The sequence below is a fragment of the Pongo pygmaeus genome, chromosome 15, assembly GCF_028885625.2.
Source record: "Pongo pygmaeus isolate AG05252 chromosome 15, NHGRI_mPonPyg2-v2.0_pri, whole genome shotgun sequence".
In the NCBI taxonomy this organism is placed as follows: Eukaryota; Metazoa; Chordata; class Mammalia; order Primates; family Hominidae; genus Pongo; species Pongo pygmaeus.
The window spans coordinates 98,581,585-98,599,434 of record NC_072388.2 but is presented as its reverse complement, the minus strand read 5'-3'; the positions used below and the strand labels follow the sequence as shown (position 1 = coordinate 98,599,434).

Sequence of the window (17,850 nt, the reverse complement as noted above, 5' to 3'; positions counted from 1 at the left end):
CCAGCATGGCCATACCCTTCCCCATGTGGGACTCCATTTCTTAAATGCTCAGTGAGGGCTAGGTGGCCTTGGATGGCTGGGGGGAGGCCTCAGAGGTGCTAGGAGCCCCGGCCCGTCATCATCTCGCTGCCCCCTGCCCTTCCCAGAGGGCCCCTGGTGTCTGCAGATCCGCCCTCCCCAGGAGTGCCGTGCCTGGGGTTCTGGACAGAGCCTGAGCCTCCCACCCCCCGGGACTGGTTTGTTCGCCCCAGGTGTTCCCTGGGTGCTGGCCCCCAGGCCTCCCAGCTTGCTGGTGCCCCCTGTGGCTGCCGGCTGGGCAGATGGTGCTCAGAGCAGGAGGTCCAGGTGGAACCCTCCAGCCCACCAGGATGGGGCCGCCCAGGAGAGCCCCGTGCCCGACCCAGCTGAGCACCATCGGCAGTCTCCTTGGATGCTTGCAGGAGCCATTGGGGAAGGAGTTTCATAGGGTCTGAACCCAGGGCTTAAAGTGGGGTGAGGGGCTCTGAACTGTGCAGCCCCTCCCCTGCATCACTTAGCGGGGCCTGTGGACCCCACTGGGCAGCTGCAAGGCTGAGCCACACCCCAGCAGTGACCTGCTCAGGCCCGATAGTTAGCGTGGCATGCAAAGACCTGGTGTGGGTGTCTCTGGGCCTGCAGTGGCCTCCGTGTCCCTCCTGGCCCCATGGCTCTGAGGACGTGGGCGATTCTGCCGTGATGAGGCGGCGGATGTGCACAGGCTGCAGGTGGACGCGGGTGAGTCCCACCACTCATATCTCTCTCCTCTCCACAGGTGGTCTGGAGAAAGCTGGGAGATGCAGCCAGCTCCAAGCCCTCCATACGGCAGCACCTGTCTGGGAACCAGTTCAAGGGGCCTTTATAGGGCCACTCTTCTGTGGACGTGGACTGGCCCTGCTGGGGGTCCCCAGGGGGAGTTTCAGGCCCCAGACATGGGCAGGACCTCCAGCCCAGCCCCTGTCTTCTTCCTCTGTGGTGAATTGTACATAGGATGCTGCCCGCCCTGGCCCAGCTGCCATGGGTCCGATGCACTGGCCCAAGCCGCCATCTCCCGCCTCATACACCAGCAACCTGGGAAGACGAGACGCTGCGACCGTTCCTGCAGCAGAGCGGCCCGGACGCCTCTTTCCCTCTCTGGGCCCTGGGCCCTGGGCTCCATGAGCAAGAGGCTGCAGGCTGCTTCTGAGATCCAGCCTGGGGACTGTCCAGGCTCCTGTGTCCTGCCTGGGATGGAGGGGCCACTCATCAAACCCTCTATTCCCCGGCTGCCACCCACACTGGACAGAGACCACCACTACCTGGGTCTTGACGCAGGTGGCACCACTTGTCGCCCACATGCCGTGGCCTGGCCCCAGGCCCACCAAGCACTGGGGTCCCTGGCATGTGGACAAGGCCACTCACCATGTCTGTGGCTGGCTGGAGGCTGCCCTGGGCCCTTCCTGTGACCCTCAGCCTTGGAGCTCAGGGTGCCCTCACACCTGGGGATCCGTGCTCAGCCACCCGATGCCCGCTGCTCCTTGCTTTTGGAGGTCATCCCCCTCCCCCGCAGTCTCTGCAATGTCCCCCTGCCACCCTGTCCGGGCTATGCCCTTTTTGGGCTCCTCCTGCCCCATGCCTGAGGCACATCCCTTTTTGTGGTTTACATGACAGGCCAGTAACATAGGAAGGGCCTGGGGAGAGTTTCTGGGCTGAGCCACATGTGATTTTCCTGATGGGCAGCACTGGGCCACAGCTGGGGCTCTGGTTGGCTGTGACTTCCCCCAGGACCTGGCTGCATCTTGGGTCCCTGTGGACAGAGCTGTCCGGGCTGCAGATGAGAGTTCTGTTCTTTTTGGGAAGAAGTGGGTCTGGCCAGGTTCTCTGCCTTTAGTTTGTGGTGTGACCTTTAGCAGTTCACTCAGCCTCTCTGGGCTCTTGGTGGAAACAGGTCTCTGAGGTTCCTTTTCGGCTATGCTTACGGCTCTAGGTCATCCAGCGCCACAGGGCAGGAGTCCTCACTGAGGGGGTGTGAGCCAACAGCCGACAGCTGAGGGCGGGCCGGGTGGAGCTGAGTTCTGCTGCCTTGCAGTCGCTGCGGGTGGACAGTTGCCTCCCCACTGTGAGCCTGTGTCCTCAGTAGTAAAATGGGCAGCATAAGGCCCTCCTCACAGGATTCTGGGCATCAAGTGAGATCTTCAGTGTAAATGACCATGTATAAACTGTAAAGTGCAATAGAAAATTGTGTGTGTGAGGAAAATAAGGCCTAGAGGGGGTGATGTGTGGCACATGACAGGGGAGATCCCACAGCTGCAGCGTGGGGACAGGCCGCTTCCCCATATCCGCTCATGCCACTGTAAGCAGCCCTAGCTCTTGAGTCCAGGACCTCACCAGGTCCTCATCAGACTCCTGTGCTCTTCCAGGGGGTGCTCAGAGCCCCACCTGAAGAGCCCAGAGAGGCTGTCTTCCTACCCAGCAGGTCTCACGCAGGCCCAAGGCTGGGGATGCAGGCAAGAGGAGGGAGATGGCCGCCCTGTCCCTCTCCCTAGCTGGCGGCTCTATTCTGAGCAGTTCTTGCTGCCCGTTTGCTCTCAGGGGAAAGGCTCACGCCCCCCCATCTTAGCCCCGGGGGGTAAGTGGGTGCTGGTGATGGGATGGTGTGGCGCTCCTGCCGTGGGTGTCGCCAGGAGGCTCTTTGGGAAGGAGTGTCGCCCGGTCAGGTGGTGCGCTCCCGGTCACTAGGTGTACATGTGAAGTTGGGTGAACACCTGCTGCTCATGGTACCCAGTGATTCTTGCCCGAGTGGACAGCTGAGCAGAGGCCCTTCTGGGTCTTGCAGTCCAAAGAACCGCAGAGTAGCCCAAGGGGTGTGGGTCCATTTTGAGTGGCAGCCAAGTCTGGGAGCCCGTGTGCGTCATGTTTGGGTCAGGTTGGCTTGGCCACCACTGAAATAAGCAATAAGTATGGGCTCCTGGTACCTGCGGATCTCCTGCAAACAGGCCCAGAGAACAGCCCTGAAGCCACCTTTCCCCTCAAGGGGACTGACCCTGTCTTTAATGCTGCAGTGGCGTCCAGGGATCAGTGGAACGTTGCTTTGAGAACCCTCCTGCCTGTTATGGAGGCAGCACAAAGTTGGTGTCCCCTGAGCCAACACGGCACTCGGATGGCTTTCTAGGACAGAACCCTGTCGGTGACAGTCACATCTCAAACTAACAGCTGATTTTAAAAGCCAGCAGTAGCGACGCCATGTACCTGAGTACAGGTGGCAGTTGCAAAGCCGTGGGCTGTAGAGGGTCAGATGGGGCTTCCCACAGGGGAAATCTGGGCACGCTGCAGCTCAGGGTGACTCCCAGCTCAGGGTGACTCCCAGCTCTGTCACTAGCAGGGCGACCCCTTCCTTCTGGAGCCTTAGCTCTGAAAGCCCCCAGTGGGGGTGACCTTTCAGATGCACCCTTTCCATTTCAAAGGCTCTGATTCTTGATCTTGAAGCCGGACGCGGCACTGGCACTCGGCTTCAGTTTCCACTGTGACAGACGGAGGTCTCCTTTAGCCCCAGCCCAGGCGGCCAAGCCCATCCTGGCCTCAGAACATGCTGAGCACATTTTGTAGGGTGGCACCTTTTTATCCAAGTTACTAGCTACACATCAGTGTTTAAAGAGAAAAAAGTGACCTTTCATTTTTTTTTTTTTCTTGAAACTTGAGGAAACAAGATACATACTACTGATTTTTTTTTTCTTTTCTTAAAACTAAATGCATGACTGCAGAGCTGTAGAGGTGTATATTTTTCATACTGTGGGGGAAAGTATTTGTGCTGCTTTTTGGAGATGGACTGGAACGTCTGGTTTCTGTCCCCGGGCCCGGCAGCTACGTCTATTTTCTGTAGAAGGTGCCACAGTGAGACCTGGAGCCACCCCTTCCTGCCCTGGCGCCGTTTAGAGCTGGGAGCCCGTGGACTCCCGGCCTGTTTCTACCTTCTATTCAACCACTCTGACGTGGGGAGACAAGAAGAAATAGAACTTTTTGATAGTGTGGTAAAAACATTGATTTGAACTATTTTAGTAAAAGGAGTAACAAACAAGATTGTGATAGTGTCTACTTTGAGCTAGATAAATAAAGGCCTCTTTGTGAGCCTCCTGGCTGGGTGCTCAGTGCTTGTTTCTGTCGTGGGTGGCAGGGTCAGCAGGCAGAGACAGGGCCAAGCCCCCTCAAGCACCGCAGATGGGGGCTCAGTCGGGGACCCTTCCACAGACAGACAGAGCCCTAGCCCCTCAAGGTGGATAGTGAGGCCGCTGCTCCTCCAGCTGCCTCTGTCTCATCACAGGCCAGAAGTGGAAAGGGTTTCAAACCCAAGCCCCATGTTCCTGTGTGTGTTCTATGCAGCAAGGCTTAAAAGTTTCAAACTGGTTTGGAACTCAACCAGGTCCTCCAAAGGAAACCAAGGCAGGCACAGGATGGGGGCAGGCTGGCTTGGCAGGCAGCTGTGCCGATCCACCCAGAGTGCCTTGGGAGGCAGTGGGGTTGGCTCTGGCTGCTGTGAGCTGCAGCCAGGCCTCTCCCGCGTCCCCAGGGTCTGGAAGGAGGGCTTCTGCAAATTTTATAAGCCAGGGACTGCGAAGGCCTGGAGCCCCACCTTCCACCCATAACAAAGAAAGGGATAGTTTCAGAACTGCTTTTATTTGGATAACTGACTGAAGGAGTCTCATTTGTAACCAAGATGGAATTCACAGTATGTTGTTACATTCACACTTAAAAAATATATCTCTATGTACAGGAATCTGCAAATAGATGTAAACATACATTACTTTCCAAGTACATTTCTCCCCTTCTCCCTGGAGGAAAAAAAAAGCCATCCAACAAGGCAACCCCTTCAAAATAATTTTAATACAAAGGATGCAAACATGTATAAATCAAAAATGTGGCTCTTCTGCCCCTTCTGCGTGTCATGGGAGAGAATGTCACTGAGTGAAAATGACAACAGCTTGACTTCAGATGGAATTGGACTATTTAAAACTGACTTTCCAGGAAAAGTAGGCACTGATTTCTAGAAGGAAATTAACTCCTTACCGAAGCTATTTATTGAGCCAATATGGCTGGTTAACATCTTCACTAGTATAAAGTAACCCAGTGCAGGACTCTCAGACATTAGCTGAACCAAGTGTACACAGTCAGACTGCAAGGGCGCTGATGAGGCTACTCTGAAAGCTGGTTGTCCCCGTCCTCTAGATGTGAGGACCACTCTGATTTTATCCCGGGGCCCAGTCCATTCTTCCCATACTGCAACTGTCGCGCATTATACAAGGTACCCTGCTGCTTACCCACTTCAACTACTCTGCAAGTCGATTAGAAAATCTTGTTAAAAAAACAAAGAGGGAAAAAAGGCTCACGTTATCTCATCCAGGCTGCCCGCCCCAGCCCCCCAACTGGAGGCATGCCGGGTGGGGGAATGGGCGGGGGCACAGGAGGCTGTCCTCCAGGGGGGACGGCAGGAGGTGGGTAGCTGGCTGGCGGCAGGCCCAACCCTGGAGGAGGATGAGGGGGGACTGCGTGGGTAGGCGGGAGGCGTGGGGGTGGGGGTGGGAAGTTGGGGTTGTAGGTGGGTGGGGGTGGGGGGTAGCCAGGAGTAGGGGGTGGGATGGCAGGTGGGGGGAAGGAGGCTGGGGGAGGAGGCACAGGTGGCGGGGGCGGGTTGGGCGGGTAGACATGGGGGTGGTAGGGCAGGTGTGCAGGTGGGCCGTAGGCGGGGGGCAGGGCGCCGTAGGAGGGTCCCTCGGTCTTCATCATGGACTGCAGGCTCTGGTAGCCCTCTCCAGACATGTAGGAGCTGGTGGTGGACATCCCGGTCATGTAGCTGGAGGGGGGCGGGGGCGGGGGCCGGTGTGGCAGCGGCGGTGGCTGGTGCACAGGGGCCGGGTGGGCCGGAGGGGGAATCTGGACTTTGGGGAGGTCAGTGGCATCCACAGGGCCCGGCGGCTCAGCCTCACCTAAGGCAGCAGCGAGGGGAGGCTTCCGGTCTGCAGGAGAGAGACGCATCAGTGCCTGGCCTCCGCCAGCAATGGTTGCTTTTTCAGTGCCTCCTGGCCCTTCAGGGCCATCTTTACAGAGGAGCAGGGAGCAGCTGCCCCCCTCCTCTGTGGCCCAACGCATGGGCCCATGCCCCATGTCCTGATGCCACCAGATGTCTCCCCACCATCTGTCAAAAAGGCCCTCCACCCTGTCTGCGACGACCTGGGGTTTTCCCTCCCTCAGCCCTGACCACACCACCTGCAGGCAGTCTCGGCAGCGCCCGAAGCCCCCTTGTGCCCTGGCCCCAGCCCCCTCTTCCTAGTGCAAAACGTGTGGGGGCTCCTCTGTTTTTCTGCCTTCAGAAACTGACCCCAGGGGTCAGGGCCACACTGAACTCCTGTCTGCAGCAGTGGCATTTTGCAGAAAGTCTCAGATTAGTCAAATGAATGTGATGGCACTTACAACAATTCTCTACAAGTCTCTGACATTCCCGGTGTACCCATCGAAGCAGCAATTCAGGTTCTATTCTACTCATGAGAGGCTAGATCAAACCCCACTGCGTGCTCTCAGACAGCAGCCTCCTTGAGAGGAGTGTGTGCATGCGTGTGCGTGCTGTGTGTGCGTGCTGCGTGTGCAGCAGGGACAGGCAGCACTAGGTGTTGAGCACGCCCAAGATACTCGTGCTCAGAACCAGCCTCAGGCCCCTCCCACAGCGCCTCCCAGCCCATGAGCCCTCACGCCCCCTTCTGCCAAAGCCTTATTTAACATGTTTTGGCCTGTGATCCCCGGGTCACCGTCAGACCACTGGAAAATGACATCGGAACACTCCAACACAGGTAGCCAAACACACAGAATGAGTGTCCTTTCTCAAGACAGCCCAGGAGACAAACCACAGGAGCAACATTTCTGGTTCCAGAGAATATAAAGAGGACAAAGCCATGAAGATGCTTCTGGTTCCCCAGGCACTTGGGTTAGTTAGGCAAGGCACAGCATGACATCCTGGTTGTGTAGACGTGGCCATTGGCACACAACCCGTTTGATCTTGCCAAAGCGAGCATGAGCAGGATTTCATCAGGTCGGTAACAGGTGTGCCACTGGGACCTGCCTGTGCAGATCAGCGCCCCGCCAGCCCACCGGGTAGGAAGGTCATACGTGCCTGGCCTTAGATAACTGGCTTTGGCTCCAGGTCAGGGCCAGATGCCCTGTGGTTCTAGAAGCTGACTAAAAAAGAGGTGCAGAAAAGTGCTGACACCCTTCAATGCCTCCTGTGTGTCACTCCACAGCCACCTGGGCCCACAGGCCTGCTCCTCCACCTTGCAGAGGTCAACTTTTCCAACACTCGACCCTGCAGCCTGAATCTTCAGGTCACCAGTGCGCCCGCCCTTGTGCTGTGTGACTGAGCTGGAACAGCAAGTGGGGGTCTCTCCTCGGCACCCCATTCCCTCTCTGTACACTTGCTCCTGACTAAGTGCCACACACTGCCACCAAACTGTTCCCTAAACATCACTGCTGACCTGAACGCCTCTTCCCATGGCCTAGGGCCTCCCAGGAAGCGTACTTCCCTCCCTTCCTCACGGCCCAGCTTTACTGCGCCTCCCAGGCCCTGCTCTCTTCAGCCATGGCCTCCTGGCAGTGTATCTGGCTCCCAGGTCGCACTCAAGTCCCAGGCCTACTCCTGGCTATCTGTAATGGGGGAGGGAGCAGAGCTCTGAGGCCTCCACAGCAGCTACTCAGTGCCCTGGAGGCAGCAGCACCCCTCTGGCTGCCCCAGGCTCCCCAGATGAACCACCCATCTCCTCAGTGAAGGCACAGCCCCAGGCTCGGACCAGGGGAACTGCACTTGGCGAGGAGGTGCTCCATAAATGCTTCATGAGCAACCACAGGCAGTTTTTTAAGTAAGGTTCATATTGAATTGGGGGTTTTGGGATTTGGCCCAAAGTGGAAAATGACACCTCTGTTCTCCCAAAGCACAAACACTATCATGATTGAGTAGAAACAGAAATGAAATCTGTGGCACATCTGCTATGGGCACACGGTGCCGTGAGCCCCAGTGTGAGCCACGTGCACCGACCAACGGTGAGTGTAGCAGGCTGGAGGAGCTGCTGACAGAGGCTCGGAAGCCTCCGGAGTATCGACCACCTTTCGTAAAGCAAGCACAGGTCACTCCGGCCTTCTCTAGCGCATCACCTTCTGAAATGGTGCCACAGGTAAAGAATGCCATCTACTTTACAGCTTTTCTCCTCTACTGCCAGCGGTATCAGAGAGGCTTTCCAGCTTACCATGTACTTGTTGAGAACTTTCCACTCTTTCATTTACTCTCTGTACAATTGCTTATTCTTCAGAATGCACTAAGACGACACACTGCCAACAGGAAGCAGGTGTGGGAGCGGCCGGAGCCTAGTAGCCACAGTAACCCTGCCTCCATCTCAGAAGGCAGGGTTTGGCTTTCTTTCCTAAAACTGATTCTAATACAATGTGTAGTTTAGCATTTCTGGATGTGAGAGGTCAGAAAATATTCAGATATACTTAATAATTTACAACATTCTCAAAATACCTGGTCAAAATGAGAACTTTGAGACACGGTCTCCCTCTCACCCAGGTTGGAGTACAGTGGTGCAATCAGAGCTCACTGCAGCCTTGACTGCCCAGGGCTCAAATGATCTTCCCATCTCAGACTCCTAAGTAGTTGGGACTACAGGCGTGTGCTACCACACCTGGCTAATTTTTTAGACAGGGTCTCACTTTGTTGCCCAGGCTGACCTCAAACTCCTAGGGTCAGGTGATTCTCCTGCCTCGGCCTCCCAAAGTGCTGGGATCAAAAACACAAGGCATTGTGCCCAGCCCAAGAACAATCTTGCAAAGATTCCTGCCCGTGGCTGACATTGTCAATCTGGGCCCCAGTCTCCCTTTTCTAAGCTCCCAGGACCTGCTGCGTCCATCATTCAGCGGCGATGTGCACAGCTGGCCAAGCTGCTTCAGCAGATGCTTACCTGGAGGTGGGTGGGCTGGAGGCAACGGTGGGTGAGTGGTCTCAATTTTGGGGATTTTAGGTGGTGGTGGTTCTACAAAGAAAAAGCAGATTAGAAAACCACTCATACTTCTTCACATGAATAAGCATGTCATAAAGAAAAACGTACTGGCAGAGATTTCTTTGGGAGAAAAACAACAGAGATGACCAAGGCTTTAAGGGAACTTGAGGAAGGTTTCAGCTAAACCATTATGCACGAATCCTGTTAACAAATTAAATGCCACCTCCCTCCAAAAGACCTGCGAGCTTCCCACAGGCAGCCCATTTTCCATGTCTACCTAAGTTTCCTTGCTGACCACTTCACACAAGTCCTTCCAACCATGTGAGACCAGCAGAGCAATGTCTTCATAAGCATGTATGACCTATCTGGAGTCCTCCCTGGTACAGAGGACACAAAGAAAGGTCCAGAGTAGCAACATCATGTCACTGAGTCCCCTGAGGGTTCCACAAGAGAATCTCTATCTTTTCATTCTTAGACATAGTTTATTCTCTCTCTCCCAAATACTGACTTCCAGTTGGCAGCATGTCAGAAGCAGCACATTAACTGGAGTCAGCAGAGCTCTGGAGGTTGACACACTGATGGCAGGAAGAATGTGCCGCTCATAAAAGCCCAGCAGTCGGGACCCCTTGAGGTGGAGGAAACAGCCCACCCTTCCGGGGTCAGGCAGCAGCACGTAGCCAGAATCCACAATGACAGCACTAGGTCTCCAGGGCAGCCCAAGGGAAGTCCAATCTCTTCCGTTTAAGAAGGCAGCGTGCATATCACAACTGAAAAAGAACCCTATTTTTCTGTTTGCATGCTGAGGCTTTTTCTTCCTGAAATGTACTTCTGGCTTGTACACCACTCAGATCCGAGTCTCCTCTGCCATCACTGGCCTCTTTCTCTGGATTTCCTCCATCTCAAATACAGGCTCAATTCAAGGTCCAGGGACTTCCTTTCTCTTCACCCTCTTCCTCAGAGTCCAAAGCCCCTCTCTAAGTGGACAACTACAAACCTACATTTCTAGCGTCCATCTTGCCACCAAAACCATCCCTAGACCCACCAATCAGCACCTCACACTCTACCTTTTGCCTCTGTATCCTGTAACTGCTATTACTCTCACCTCAGGGACCCACCTCCTGCCTTTTTCCACAGCTGTTAATAGTTAGCTAAAGCTGTCTACATCAGGGCTGTACAACAGCAATATAACTGAGAGCCACATATCTACAATTTTAAACTTTCCAGGAGCCATTTTATTTTTTGAGACAGGGTCTCGCTCTGTCACCCAGGCTGGAGTGTAGTAGTGTAATCATGGCTCACTCGCAGCTTCAACCAACCAGGCTCAAGTGATCTTGCTGCCTGAGCCTCCCAAGTAGCTGGGACCATAGGTGTGGCGCCACCACGCCGAGCTGATTTTTAAATTTTGTGTAGTGATGGGGTCTCCCTATGTGGCCCAGTCTGGCCTGGAACTCCTGGGCTCAAATCATGCCTTGGCCTCCCAAAGTGCTGGGATTACAAGTGTGCCAGGAACCACTTTAACAAGAAAAAGGAGCACTCCAGCTTGCGTAACAAAGCAAGACTCTGGAAATAAAAGGAGAAAGGATAAAAATTTATTTAACCCGATAGATCAAAAATTTTATTTCAACATGTAACCAATATAAAGCTTTACTAATGAGATGTCTTACGTTCTCCTTTCTTGGAAATCTCTGTGTATTTTGCATTGTCAGTGCTTCAGAATTTGACACAGTCATATTTCGAGTGCTTGCAGCCCTCTGCAGCCAGTAGCCTCTGGCATGGCACAGTGCAGCTAAGCTCCTCTATAAAGCTTCCTCTGGACCTGCCCTTCCTGCCCTGCAGCCAGCATGCTGAAGCCACCATGTTTCACCATGTTTCCCATGAGTGCCAGCAAGATTCTCCCCATTCCCAACTACTTGCCCTATTTACTGCTGCCAGGGGACTCGTTCTCAAATGAATTTAGACTCTGCCATTCCCCTGCTAAATCTCCACTGGCTTCCCTTGCCTCTGCCAAACTCACAGTCCTCCAGGTAAGCTCTGTGATCTGGTCCTAACCCACATTTTAGATCCTATCAGAAGCTATTGCCTTTCAATCATCACATTCCAGAAAGACTCCTCTCCATTTCCCCTGATTCTCAATTCCTTTGCTCACTTGCGTACTTCCAACCTACTGCTCCATCCACCCCCTCCGCTCTCGCTGCTCAAATGCAACTCTTCCTTCAAGGTCGTATATAGCTTGTTTCCTGCCTCTGACAGACCTGCATGTCAACTCAACTCAATTGCATTTCACGTGGCATGGAGTGTAGCCCGTTCTTGTGTCTAACATTTAATGTCGGTCAATTTGAAGCTAATTAAAAAATTCACCTGTAGGCTGGGCACAGTGGCTCATGCCTGTAATCCCAGCACTTTGGGAGGCTGGGGCGGGCAGATCACCTGAGATCGGGAGTTTGAGACCTGCCTGACCAACATGGAGAAACCCTGTCTCTACTAAAAATACAAAATTAGCCAGGCCTGATGGTGCATGCCTGTAATCCCAGCTACTCAGGAGGCTGAGGCAGGAGAATTGCTTGAACCCAGGAGGCGGAGGTTGTGGTGAGCTAAGATTGCACCACTGCACTCCAGCCTGGGCAACAAGAGTGAAACTCTGTCTCAAAAAAAAAAAAAATTCACCTGTACCGAACTCATCATTCCCTCAAATATACTGGGAAAAAAAAAAAAAAAAGTAGCTCTATCATAACTGGAAGATTTCACAGCAGTTTAATGAATGGAACTAAGAACCGAGAACATGGTTCTAAGAACCAGGAACTACTGGAACTAAGAACCAAGTAACAAAGAAAGACAAATGAGTCAATAGGGTCTGTGCCTTCAAAGAGTTCAGTATGATAGGTGGACTGACCCTGTGACAAAACATTTCTAACTTTCTGTTCTGTAACTGTTCCAATTTTGCTCACTCCTTCTGTTTATTTCCAATATAGACATGAACTAACTTTGGGTTCTAGACATGTGACAGCCCCTCAACCCAAGTGTGTTTAAAAGAGGCCTTGCCTGCATGGGCAGCTGGGCTGGGCTGGGCTCGGCTGGGCTGGGCTGGGCTGGGCTGGGCCGGGGCTGTCCGGGCAGCACACCACCCCCTACTGCCCACCCCATCTGCTGTGGCTTGATGCTTGGGAGAGGACTCCTGCTGCTGTGATGGGGGTAACTAATCTCTAAAAATAAAATTGCAGCAACAGTTCTCCTACACCCATAATTATACTTTTATATATGTTACTGAGTACATTTTTATTGCCAGTAATGTTTTCTGTATTGATAGCTTCGTAAGAGAACAATTTTAAAATCTATGATCATGTGATGAATAGAAAGACAATGCTGATGGAAAAGTTTTGTATGAGCTCTAAAGTTAAGATTTAAGGCCAATTTAGATCTGAAAAGAAACAATGTTGGCTAAGAATTTAAACTTTTGCATATAAACACATAAAACTAAAAAAACAAAACATCAGAACAGGAAATTACCTGCTGCTTTGTTCTCTTCTTTGGGAGAAACAACCTGTTACAAAAGAAAATATACAATTGTTAACTGGGATCCTGAGTATGACGAGAAAAAAATGGATTATCCAGGTACCACCAGAATCAGCCTCGGACAAAAATTATTTCTAGCCTGAACTTTCAGGGCAAACCACGGCACCTACCAGATCATCATTTCTGCTCCCTCCTCTTTCCATTTACCAAATAAGACAGAATGACTAGCTTTCCTGAATGGTGAGTTCTGAGTAAACACTAAGTTTCAGGACCACTTGGGTGCAGGAAACGGTCCACTGTTTGGGGTCAGGCAGCTGCATAGAAGCAGCATGCACAACGACACTGCTAGGACATGGCAACGACACCCTGACAGGCTTCAGAACCCTGACAGGGATGAAACAGGCAGCAGGGCTGGAGCCGGGCAGAGAGCCCCCTCCTGGTTCTCAGAGGCAGCCTGTCCTTGGAGCACCTTCGTTTTCAGGCTCCCCACCGACGAGCAGTTGGACTGCGAGTTTCGGTGAACACCCCCTGCTTCCGGTGTTCCCTGTGCTCGCGTAGAAATGGGAACAGTGCTCAGGTGTTGCTGCCACCTGGAAAGACTGCTCTACCCAGGGCCTACTTTAGCCCACTCACCACGGCTCGCTTAACCTGTCGGGGAGAACTGGGCTGCGGAGAGGGTTTCTTGGGCTGTTGGGCTGGCTGCTGCTGCTGGGCTGGTTGCTGGGGGTCCTTCTGCTGGGGCTGGGATGGTTCGGAGCTTTGAGACGGCTGTGACTGTTGTACTTGCGGCACTTGTGGTGTAGGCTGAAGAGATGGGGGCTGTTGCAGCTGATGGGGGGTGTGATGAGGCATCTGTTGTTTTCCTTGTGAGTAAAGATCCAGGATTTGGTGGCAGATGTCTAAATGATAGCCAACAATTACATTTTACACAAATTGGTATTTTAAATAAAATTTTACCTGGATAAAGAATCAGTTATGATACCCCTACGAGGACCTAAGCATGAATCACATTTACAACTCACCCCATCTTCGTTGTGTGCAACACTGGTGTGTATTTTTAGTTCACCAAAAGTATGTGTTTGGACAAAGTAGAAACTATTAGATAATTTAATTAACGATGCTTCTGAAATATTGCTCACATATGTCTATCTGGGAAAATCCATTCTTGGGAACTCAGGGTACACAAGGAAGAATAATCTCAACATGGAACACCCTCAAAAGAAAGCCTGGCATGCCTGGTACCTTCCAAAACGTCGACTGGGACATCCTGAACAAACTGCTCCCACCATCTCCTATACATGGGTTTGGAGGTCCATTCTTGTATTTCAAATTTGCACAAACGTCCTGCGAGATACATCACTGCTACTGCTATGATCTCTGGTTCCCACTGCAGTGACAAGGTGGTGCAGAGACTAATTCAACAAGAAAAAAAAAGGTTAGATTATATGATCTAATATTTATGATTAAACCAGTGCATGGAGATGCCATAACTAACCATTAATTTGCTTATTCTCCCCTAAATTTAATTAAAGTACTATAAATAAAAAAACTCAAGTCTTTACTCTTCTAAAGGTACCCAACTAAGTTACTTTAACCATAGTTAGTAATTTCTCTATTCCTTAAAGAATCAGAAGAATTCTAGCACATCCAAAAATTGCTACATCAATGAAAATGACTTATGTTATTTAAACTGTTGAAATCCTAGCCACTCAACTGTTTCTTCAAATGAAATCTTATGGGGGAAGTCAAATGTAAGAGAAGCTTCACTGACTGCAGTGGGATGGGGCTGGCAGCAACTCCATTCACAGGCATTCTGTTTCCCACCATGGCCCCTCATTAGATCCCTGGCCTCTCAAAAGAGTGTCAAGGCTCTAAAACTATACCAGGAAGTATATTTTTGCAGAACCAAATGCGGCTCTAAGTAATTAGTTTTCAAAATTCTCCAGTGTATTGTTTTGGACTTATGTTTCAGACTGGTGATAAAATTTCAGCACCTCACACCACCATGACACGGCAGGGCAGAAGGAAACCCTCTGCTGGGAAGCAGATGACCTGGACGTCAGTCCCAGCTTTGCCATTAACTGGCTCCTCAAGCCAGGGCAAGTCAGTTTCTTCTGACACAAAATGAGGGGTTTAGATGAAATGGCCCATGAAGTCTCTGCCTATTTTAAAATACTATAATTAATCAACATTTGAACATGTATACCTGTCATTTACAAATGTCCATGCCATTTGAACCAACTTTTGAATTTTGTTTTTATCACCTAGAAATGGGGACAAAAAGGTAAATTAATAGCAATAGAAAAAAAAAATTCACAGGCAGCATCAAGTATTTATTAAAAACCTACCATGTGTTCAGCACCACTCAAATACACAGCAAAGAGCTTTTGCGTGGGAAACAAGGATGAATGATGTGGGTCCACGTCCTACCCCTTCTTCCTCCTCATGACCTACGCTGAACCACCATGTATGGAAAACCTGGCTCCAAGGCTAAGTTTATTAGTCCATTTAAAAAATTCTGACTCATTTTCCTGCCTCTCCTATCACTTGGCAACTGGATGACAGGGCCTGTTTATACATAAAAGGAAACAGCATTAATAGCTGCAATACTGAATTGACTGAACAAGCCATGTCTTTGGTATTTTACACATCAAACTTTGTTTTCCTCTTTTGAGAAGCGTAATTTGAGTATCATCAAATTATAAAGACTTGATTTCAGAATGAAAAAATTCTTCTGAAAACTTTCTTCTTACCTTTGAGTTGCTTTGCATATTTGAGTAGGAACTGGTATGGATGTTCTACCTGTAAATCAAACTTGATGGTCTGCAGTAAGATTCTCTCCAGAACCATTACTTCCTCCTAAAAATCAATCACAAATGTTAGGATAGTAATTACAATTGCAGGTCTCAAGCAGCATTACAAAAGTGAGCTTTCCTGTCTATTTATTCTCTCTTCAAGTTATATTTTAGCAACTGCTTTTCCTTCTTTTCTCTCCCACTCGGACTTTTAACATGCTCAGAGACACTGATAAATTCTGAAAAGATCTCAAACAGGAAGACAAAGCAGAGGTTTAACGTAAAAAAAAAATACTGAAAACAAAAGATCCTTAAAAATATTATTATTTTCAATACATACATGAGTCTCCCTTTACAAAACAGATCTTTACGTTATTGATAATTTGACTAAATTGTAATCTCTTTCAAGATCTCAAATTTTAAAAATGCAATTTTTTAGGAATTTTTATTGAAAACATTTTAAGCAAGAAAGAGTTTATGATAGCCAGCCTCATGAAAACTCAGAGATAAGTTGTACCACTGTGTGTGTATGTGTGTGTATGTGTGTGTATATATACTCATGTACACATATAGTGTATTATGTGCAAATGGGGGCAAATCAATTTTGTGTTTAAATCTTTCATTTATTTGAAATAAATCATCCCAACAACACTTACTGAATAAATGATCATTTCCAATTTTATTTAAAATGCTACCTAAATCACCTCCTTAACTATGTGTGTATGTCTGCCTACACACACACTATCTTTTCTGTTCACTGATCTGCCTGTCTACTCCTGGACCAGGATCAAAGGGATTTGGGTGGGATACAATAGCTCCAGTATTACTTCTCTTTTTCAAACAGTTTCTGGGTTCTGCATGTCCCCCTCACTCAAATTTTAGTAGCCATTTTACTTAGTATCATTCCAGAAAACATACATGCTATTAATATTATCATTGGAAACTCAGAGGATTTATAGAATTAGGGAGAATGGAGATTTTTAACCATATTGAAGTCTCCTTCCAAAAATTTATTAATATCTTTTCAGTCCTTTAGTTGTTTTAAAGTCCTCCCCACCCCACTAACGAGGTTTCCACAAGGTTTAACCTTGGATATTTTACTGTTGCTATCGTTAATGGAATGTCTTCTTTGATGATACTCTCTAACTAATGTCTTGAACTCAGCCCCTGTACAGCCGACTGTACCTACTGCTTAAAGACAACATAAACCACAACCAAGACAATGTGTGTGGGGAGGACAATTTGAGAGAATTCCTTGTTTGGCATCAAAGACAGGGCTTTGTAGAGGACTGTAAATCTCATCAACAGGTGCAGAGACCCACAGGTCATTGGCTTTCATTTAGAAGCATGGTATTATTTTATAGGATACAGAGATGATTCTATAATGATTTATTATTCCAAATTACATGGCAAGACTAGGTTTTTCAATCTTAGTTTCCCAAGCATTTTCTCATGAAAGTTTTTAAAAATCTTAGAAACTTTCACACAGTGTAAAAAAAACTGGGCCAGACATGGTGGCTCATGCCTGTAATCCCAGCAGTTTGGGAGGCCGAGGCGGGCAGATCACTTGAGGTCAGGAGTTCAAGACCAGCCTGGCTAACATGGTGAAACCCCATCTCTACCAAAAATATAAAAATTAGCCAATTGTGGTGGCAGGCGCCTGTAGTCCCCTACTTGGGAAGCTGAGGCAGGAGAATCGCTTGAGCCCGGGGGGCAGAGGCTGCAGTGAGCTGAGACTGTGACACTGCACTCCAGCCTGAGTAACAAGAGTGAGACTCCAACTCAAAAAAAAAAACAACAAAACAATTTTTTTCTTTGTCTGTCATTGTCACCACCTGCTTCCCAGAAGCTTCAACACTTCCTCTAAATTTAGAAACAATTCTTTTTACCAAGTGTACCAATTGGCTTGCAGGCTGTAGCCCATATACTGTTACAGGATAGCCCAGGGCCTGCCCTCCCTCTGTCTTCCAAATATTCAATTAATGGGGTCACTATAGGTCTTTGAGTAAACATCATTCCTCAGGAACGCTTTCCCTCAGCCCCTATTTATCCGGGGGACTTGCCTGGGTCCCTGGGTGGAATGCTATCACAGGACCTTAAATGACCTTTTATAGCGTACACCACAACTCATAATCAAATAGTTATATACTCATTTGATTAAAATTTATTCTGCCACTCAACTGCAGAGTCCATGAGAGCAGAGACCATGTCTGTTCTGCCTCGTGCCTCATGTCTAGTGCCCAGCACAAAGGCTGAAACAAATAATATTACAGAGAAAAGCCACACAATTAAAATAAAGCTAATTAAGACAAAAAAATGTTCCATGGGACTCATGATCTTATTTTTCCTAAATACTTATACTGCCCCCACAAAAGAACTGCCCTCCTCTCTGCCGAGGAAAACATCTTCCCCAATGTGTTCACTGCTCCCAGCTCCAGGTGTTTTCCTTTGGCCCCGACTCCAACCAGGGAAGACTACATGAGATAGGCAGGGGGCAGGTTGCAAAGCCCCCTCCCCCATTC

The 17,850-nt window shown here is 49.8% G+C and overlaps 2 protein-coding genes across 3 annotated transcripts in view; one reads left to right on the top strand and one right to left on the bottom strand.

Moving 5' to 3' along the window:
* The window catches only part of CCDC85C (coiled-coil domain containing 85C), a 91,965-nt gene extending 87,839 nt beyond the window's left edge, over positions 1-4,126 (top strand). The window contains exon 6 of the mRNA XM_054447569.2: positions 791-4,126. Within this exon, the coding sequence (XP_054303544.1) occupies positions 791-880 (90 nt within the window). The 3' untranslated portion in view covers positions 881-4,126. The remainder of the gene's footprint in view (positions 1-790) is intronic.
* A 522-nt stretch (positions 4,127-4,648) lies between these two features.
* CCNK (cyclin K) overlaps positions 4,649-17,850 on the bottom strand; it is a 31,052-nt gene continuing 17,850 nt past the window's right edge. For both annotated transcript variants that reach the window (XM_054447566.2, XM_054447568.2), the window contains 7 exons: positions 15,287-15,392; positions 14,740-14,797; positions 13,776-13,945; positions 13,167-13,432; positions 12,528-12,561; positions 8,985-9,056; positions 4,649-6,002 (listed from right to left, as the gene is read on the bottom strand). In XM_054447566.2, coding sequence (XP_054303541.1) covers positions 5,377-6,002; positions 8,985-9,056; positions 12,528-12,561; positions 13,167-13,432; positions 13,776-13,945; positions 14,740-14,797; positions 15,287-15,392 — 1,332 coding nt within the window. In that variant the 3' untranslated portion in view covers positions 4,649-5,376. The remainder of the gene's footprint in view (positions 6,003-8,984; positions 9,057-12,527; positions 12,562-13,166; positions 13,433-13,775; positions 13,946-14,739; positions 14,798-15,286; positions 15,393-17,850) is intronic.